This window comes from Euphorbia lathyris, chromosome 10, assembly GCF_963576675.1.
Source record: "Euphorbia lathyris chromosome 10, ddEupLath1.1, whole genome shotgun sequence".
In the NCBI taxonomy this organism is placed as follows: domain Eukaryota; kingdom Viridiplantae; phylum Streptophyta; class Magnoliopsida; order Malpighiales; family Euphorbiaceae; genus Euphorbia; species Euphorbia lathyris.
The window spans coordinates 10124878-10132717 of record NC_088919.1 but is presented as its reverse complement, the minus strand read 5'-3'; the positions used below and the strand labels follow the sequence as shown (position 1 = coordinate 10132717).

At 33.2% G+C, this 7840-nt stretch overlaps 1 protein-coding gene across 4 annotated transcripts; it reads right to left on the bottom strand.

The window, feature by feature from the left end:
* Positions 1-4538: 4538 nt before the first annotated feature.
* Positions 4539-7003, bottom strand: LOC136209570 (uncharacterized). Of its 4 annotated transcripts, XM_066001068.1 has the most exons (3): positions 6871-6983; positions 6090-6139; positions 4539-5991 (listed from the first exon to the last, which is right to left on the bottom strand). In XM_066001068.1, the coding sequence occupies exon 3, from the start codon at positions 5979-5981 to the stop codon at positions 4815-4817; it is 1167 nt and encodes a 388-aa protein (XP_065857140.1). In that variant the 5' UTR covers positions 5982-5991; positions 6090-6139; positions 6871-6983; the 3' UTR covers positions 4539-4814. The 4 variants fall into 4 exon arrangements, with proteins under 4 accessions (XP_065857140.1, XP_065857139.1, XP_065857141.1 ...); XM_066001067.1 differs by lacking the exon at positions 6090-6139 and having other exon boundaries at positions 6871-7003; XM_066001069.1 differs by lacking the exon at positions 6090-6139 and having other exon boundaries at positions 4539-5988; positions 6871-6989.
* Between the last annotated feature and the right edge of the window lie 837 nt (positions 7004-7840).

Here is a 7840-nt window from a genome sequence, read left to right as displayed (position 1 = left end):
TTAGTCAAACACTCATTCAAAATAAATTAATTACTAATTATGTATCATCAATTAACATTAATTATTTATTTTATTTTTCAAATAAATAATAAATAAACTCTATAATTTATATCCGTTGAAACTCGAAAACTTGAGACCGGATTTTCGATTCAATAGTTTTAACCGTCCGAGTCACTGAGTTTCAAATGAGTCTCAAGTATACTTTCTTTTATACATCTACAAATTGACCTATCTACCAGATTCGATTGAACCAGGTTGACCGAACTAGGGGTGTTCATCGGTCGGTTTGGTCTAAAAACCGAACCAAACCGAAATAACCGAAAATCGAATAACGTCTATAATAAGAACCGAACCGAACCGAATAATATTAGTAAATCGAACCGAACCAAACCGATTATTTCGGTCGGTTCGGTCCGGTTTTCGGTTTTAACACATACTAACTAGTTAAAATAAAAAAATAAATTAATATTTATAATTTTATAAGTTTTAATTAATTTAGTTTAATCTAAAATTTTAAAAATAGTTACGCAAGTTGAGTAGCATACAACATAAAATTTACGTAAAATTTGAAAATTAAAAATTAAACTTTATTAAAATGTAATTATAAAAAAAAGATGTCAAATCAAAGTAATTCAAATTTTAAAGATAAAAATAGTTGAATTCCAATCTTCTACGACCATAATTCGTATTACAACCATAATTTGCACTAACATTATTGATTTGATCAATATTAGTGCAAGGTTTGAACAATACTAATGTATTTTTCTTAGTATAACAATATTAATGTATTAGACTTAATATTGATAAAAAAAATTTATAAATAGTTATGTTTTGGATGGTCGGAGGAAAATGCAAAGTCTCAATCATATAAAATCTCTATCTAAATGTAAGGCTTATTGTTTTTGAAAACTTCGTTCAAACTTGTAAGATTGATGTCCATTACCAGAAGAACAGACAGGGGCTTAGAGGGGTACGGGTCCCTTCGGCCACCGGAACCACCTTGACTCCGGATAATTTCGGTCCCTTGTCTCAAAAAAAATATCGGGGTGTTGAAATAACCCCCCAAAATGGCCCATTATATGTTAGATTTGCCCAAAATTCAATATTTCAATATTTTGGGCCTATTAGGTACTCTTTAAATCCAAATTTTTAATTTTTTTTGAGCCTGTTAGGTCTCTTTAAATCTAAATTTCTAAATTTTTTAAGCCTGTTAGGCCTCCCTAAATCCAAATTTCTAATTTTTTTTGACATGTTAGGCCCTCTGCAAATCCAAATTATTAATTTTTTTGGCTTGATAGACCCTCTCAAATCAAAATTTTTATTTTTTTTTTACCTATTTGGCCCTTCCTAAATCCAATTTTTTACATGTTAGGACTCTTAAACAAAATCTAGCTAAATTTTGAGAAATTGTATATTAATACTTAAAAATTGGTTCTTGACTATTCAAATTATAAGACGTGTATATACAAAAGAAAATCGAGCAAGTTTGATTTAGCAAAAGATTTTTTTTACGAACGCACATGTAAAATCGATCCCCCAACCGAATAATCCTATATTCATCACTGTCTATTATGATAATTGGTTCATGCTTATGGGAAATTTTCTTTGTTTGAAGAAACTTATAAGACTAAATGAAAGTCCATTGCAGACTAAAACCTGAAAGATTTGAAAGCTAGGAATTACTTGTTCTAAGCTATTAATCGGACCATTATAGAGACCATTATCATTAAAGAAACGATTAAGGATATATGGGATTATACGAAGCAGAAATACAAAGGATCCACAAGAGTCAAACGAGCACAACTGTGTTTCAGTTTCTCACCAATTGCATATAACGTCCATAGATTCCTTATCGGTTAGATATCATAATAGGGTACATTTCAAAACGGTTGTTTAAAAAACATTGTTTGCTTTCTTTAAAAACGTGAGATAAAATATGCAACAATTATTTTCGTAACTGTTGCATTTCTAAAGATTTAGTTTTTATATTATTATTTTTTGTTTTTGAAAAAATATTTCTGAGTCTCTCCATCCCTCGAGTTCTGGGCAAGTGCCTTTCCTGTCCATGTCTAGGGACAGTTCTGAGACATGCCAACGTGCAAATAAATGTAAATCTCCAGTGTTAAAAACAAGGGAGCCTCTCAAAATCAAGAATTTGTTTTAATTTTTTTCGCCTAGGCTACTTGGTCCTTTTTTGGTCCACTTGCCATTTTTTTTACCACCTAGGGGTACCAAGAGTCCGCCTAAATGTTGTATGAGCGGCAGTCAAAACAAAAAAAACGTTTTTTTTTTACTTTATTATAATTTTCTTTTGAATATTTGGGTAAATTGTGTTTATTATTTTTAAATATTTTTTATTAATTGTGTTATCTATTTGTTTTCATGTTACTGTTTAACATTTTAAGAACATTATTTTATTTCATAGTTTTCAGTGAACTATATTACTTATGTACATTATATTTTACTTGTTTGAGTTGTTTCAATGATATTATTATTTCGCATACAAAACAAGAACAATAAAATACGAAGGCTTTAATACCATTCCTTATATTCGGACAAAGAACAAGCTACTCTGGCAATACTATGAGCAATTCTGTTCGCAAAACGACTAACAAATATAACATGATTATTATTAAAAGCCTCCAACAATTTCTTACAAACTATAAGTGGAACGAAATGAATGTTGATAAATGATATTATTATTTAAATGTTGTTATTCCCATGTTTTCAAGGATATGATCCTGTTTGGCAAATAGCTGTTAGCTGATAGCTGATTACATTAGCTATTAGCTGATTACCTATTTGGTTAGCTGATTTGACTAGTTGATTATATAAACTTGTTTGGTAAAAGTTAACTAATTGTTAATAGTTGTTTGTGTAAAATGACAAACAAGGATATGGTAAAGTCTTTATTTGGGATTAGAGGGTAGTAAATAGGGGTAAAAATGTCCTTTAAAAAAGACGGGGCAATAAGTTAATTCAAAAAGCTCAGAGCTTTTTCAAAATTAGTTTTTTGAACTCAATAAGTTCTTTCAAACCTCCATTCACCAAACACCATTGTTAGATATTTAACTAGTCAAAATCTCTAAAGTGGCTCAAACCTCTAATTTTACCTTAAAAAACTCTTTACATGTTACATATATACATGATTTTTTATATCAAAATTTTTATATTATTAGTTTTACATGGTATAATACATATTTTAATTGCATTCATAATAAAAAAATTATCAGCAAACACAAAAATACAAATCTAATTATCCACCCAATTAACGTCTAACATTAAATGAAAGTTAAGTATTCGGACTTCAAAAAATAAGTATAAATTTTTTACAATGATATTTTTTTTTTGGCTTACATTTAGTTGTTCTTGAACTTATCTAAAGTGCTTAATTAGCCTCCTGAATTTACATAGTGTTTTATTAGCCTTTCAATTTGCTTAAAATAATAAATTGATCACTTAGATTGTTTAAAGTGATTTGTAACACTTTGAACTTGCTTACAGTGACAAGTAATATATATTTCAATTTGTCTAAATCCATAAAAATTTAAAACTCAAAAAATAAATTCCTAATTCGTGATTTTGAGTCTTTAAAACGAATTAACTTTTAATTTTGTACATTCTTATGACGTTTTTATAGATTTAGAGATTTAATCATGACATTTTAAGAAAATTTAAAAAACTAATGAAATACCATATAAGTTTAGAGGGTCAATCGAATTTTCTGAACAAGTTCAGAGACAACTGATGCATTCCTATCCTCTGTTAAACACATAAATTACAGTGAATTTTCTTTTAAAAAAAAACCTAACTTCATATAGTGTCAACGGTATAAATTTCTCTTTTTCCAATTAACCATTGAAACTAAAATCAAAATAAATTAATAAAAGGTGAACCTTTATTACAAGAAAACCTTGGTAAATTTATCAGGAAAATAGAGTATTAACATATGCAATATACTCTAATTGTGAATGATCAACCTCGAATTGAGTTAGGGATGTAAACGGATAGGATGGGGTGGGGATTATATTGTCCATCCCTGCTCCCTGACCTATCAGGAATTTCCCATCCCCAAATCCTAAATAGGGAAATTTTGTCCCTATCCTTGTCCCCACGGAGTCCCCGTTCCATTTTGTTATATATATATAATTTATTCGAATTTTTTATCCATTTTCTTAGCATTTGGCATAATATAACGATAAAAAAAAAAAAGATTGAATTGAATAGTGAAAAGAAAGAATAAAATTATCCTAATCTAATAACTTTAAGAAGAATGACAAAAAAATAAATAACTAAAACAACAAAAAATAAATGCGAATTAATTGGAAAATCTGTAGGTGAGGCATATCGGGACGGGTACGGAGATCCCCAGAAAACGGGGATATCTATCCCGCTAGCAGGGGACAAGACAATCCACATCCCCACCCCATGGGGATTCTAATCGGGGAATCCCCATCTCGTCATTCCGTTTGCAAAGTCGAATCCACTAATAATAATAATAATAAATAATGACTGATTTTAATTTAATGTAGAGAAAGTAAGCTAAAGTTTTGATGTATTTCTTTAGGAAAATCATCTCCTTTTCTGGAGAGAAAATTGAATGACTTTTGAATCACTAATTTGCCAACAAGCAATTGAACTTTTTTAAATATACATTTTTTAAACAGTTCAACTTCATCACAAAACAAAAGATGAACAAATTAAATAAAGCCGTTTCTATATATAAAATTAAAAAAAAAACGAAATTAAGCAACACGAAACCTACCTCAGCTATGAACTTGTATGAAAGTCCAATCTGGATTTGATGATGATTCTCATGACTGAATAACCTTATTCTGTTTCACACATGCTGCTGCTGACTTCAACTCTTGGCATTTTCTCACCGATGAAACGTCAATTGGTATCACATTATCAGCAGAAGGCTCCTTCGAAAACAGACCGATCGGATGATTGCCCGTGTTCTTATCTGTCAATGGAGTGTTTCTGGGTATAGTATCATCTTTTGGGTTTGCTTGATCTCTAGAGCTACATATGCTTAAAGGCAACTTCTTTAGTTTCAGTCTTCCCTTTCTTTTACTCGGCGAACCTGCATCTATCGAGATTTTCTCCTTGGTGTGACTTGATTCTGCTTCTCCGTTATTAACCTCTAATCGGGATAATTTTTCATGTTTGGATATCTTCTCATCTGCCCTGCTTGTGCATACCTCCCCAATGGAGCCTTCAGAATCCAATTCTGCTGCTGGTGTATGCTCATCATTGCACATGGAAGATGGTTCACCTCCAACTGCTATACTTCCGTTGGAAGTCCGGGTTCTTTCAGAAGTTGATGAGCTTTTAAGCTTCTTATTTTTGTGACCCTTGCAATCGGGACTTGACGAATTCTTTGAAATTCTAGGGGAACTGTTTATAACACGATGCAACTTCCGAGCTAACTCTTCGTCATCATCTCTAAAATTCTCGATGGGTTGGTGCTTCTTGTACAAAAGCTGCAACTGAACATGTTTCTTTAGTTTATTCTTCCTTAAATTCCTCTCCTTGCTAGCTGCTGCTTCTTCGGGAAAAGAGGCGACTAAGGATAAAGCGGTTTTAGCAGCTGTCACAGCTTTTGCTGCTAAAATAGCCTTTTCTTGGGCAGCAGCTCTTGCTGCTTCTGCAGCCTTTAGAGCAGCATCAGCTGCTGATTTTGAGGCCTGCACAATCTGCTCAGGCGAAAGATTATGGTTATTGTTAAGATGAGAACTCAACAGATTGTTGAGACGGGCTTGATATTCACTTGAAGAAGGAGAATGGGGAGCTGGAGAAGACGGTGACCAAGACGGACAAGACGGAGATGCTGAGGATGAAGAGGAAGGAATCCCAGGAGGTGTTAAAGTTGTGTCGCCATCAGAATTCTGTTTCTTAAATCCAGCAAGAAGGCGCTTCCGAGGCGGCAAAAGTACATCGGCATCCAAATGGCCGATGTCACATAAATTAGCCTCCATTCCTCCTCTTCTAAATTCAATTATTTACAAAAAGTTACTTCAAATTGTCAAAATGACTTCAATTGTATTAATCTAAATCAACAAAAAGAAATTCAGTGTCAAACCTACCATCAAACCCTAATCCAGATCGAAAATTGAGCATAATCGACCTAACTTATCTAGAAATATAAGGAAAAAGATCAATTCAGCAATTTCTTTGAGATATAAATCAACAAAAAGAAATTCAGTGTCAAACCAACCATCAAACCCTAATCCAGATCGAAAATTGCACATAATTAACCTAGCTTATCTAGAAGTATAAGGAAAAATATCAATTCGGCAATTTCATTAAGATCAGATCATAATTCAAATATAAGAACTGTCTGTTCTGGTCCAAATCAGATTGTAGCAAGAAAATGAATCTTCCTAAACCCTAGGAAACGTTTTTACTTAAACTGAATTGGTACAAACAATCAGCCACCAACATGATTGCTAGAGTTCATCAAACGAAACAAAACTATCAAAAACACAACGCAAAGGTCAAAATTCTGGTAATTTCTCGGGAAACAAACAGCTTCTAACATTAAAATTCAATTGAATTTGCAGGCAAAACACAAAAACAAAATCAAAACCAAGGATAGAACTCCTAAACAGACAACATGCACAAACCCGTTCACCAGTTAAAAGATCATGTAAGCTAATCAAAATTCCTGGAATTCCATAAGAATCACGATCGGAGACATGGAATAAGATAAAATTAAACATCAATCTACAATGTTTGAAGCTGGATTCAATTGAATTATGCAAATCTAGCAGAGTTGAAACCAAATTTGAGCAGATTGAAAATAACTAGGGGGAAAGTGCATAGATACGGGAAGATAGAAATTGAATTGAATTGAATTGTAAGTACCTGATCACTTCATGTGATGATGAGAAGAAAGATTCGGCGATTTGAAATTAGGGTTTGCTGTATCTCGGAGGTTGCAGAAATGGAGAGAGAAATGAAGAAGTGAGGGAAGAACATCCAGGTAGAGAGGTAAATCAGGAGCTGTTTTTTAATTTATATTTTAATAATTTAATTATATAAATTGTCAATTTGGCATTTTCTGATTGGTTCTGTTTTTTCAACTCCAAGAAGCTAATCTCCAAACCCTCAACTTAATTATTTTATTAATTTTCTTTCCTTTTTATTTTAGTATTAATTTAATTTCCTTTCTTGTTATATGGAACAAAAGTATTTTTTTTTTTTTGGATAAGGTAAAAAATACCTAACGTTTATATGAGTAATTTTATTTTTAATATGTAAAATAATATGATTTTATCCTTAATTTTAAAAGCTAAAAGTAATTTTACACCAAAACGATGCTTCAAAAAGTTGAAACAAACACCCATAACTATACACCTCGCTTGAATCGTTATACCCATATTTGCTTTTATCTCAAAAGAAAAATAGAATAAAAAGAAAAACAATCTTAGATTTTTTTTATTTATAGTAATAAGTCCAAAGAAATTCTCTCTGCTAGGGTTTCATGGTGAAGAGGGTGAGAGATAGATCTAGGGAAAGGGGGCGGCGGTTTGTGGTGATGGGGATGCGGCGGCTAGGGCGGAGCAGGAAGGGGGTTTCGGCGTGGAAGGGGTGTGCGGCTCGGAGGGGGAAGGCGATAGGGGAGGTGGGAGATCGGAGGTCGTGGGGCGTGGTGGAGCGCTGGCGGGTAGGGGGGCGCTGGGCCACCGACCGGTGTAGCAAGGGGAAGAGGGGCGTTCGATGGGGGCGGGGCTGTCGAGTGATGAACGAGGCAAAGGGCCGCCGCAGGCGGGAGGCGCGACAGAGGCTTATGAGGGTGTGGGGATGGGTTTGGGCGCCGGTGAGATCCAAGAGG

Bases quoted from the DNA above. Each gene is read 5' to 3' on its own strand.
- LOC136209570 (XM_066001067.1), bottom strand. From the start codon at position 5,981: ATGGAGGCTAATTTATGTGACATCGGCCATTTGGATGCCGATGTACTT.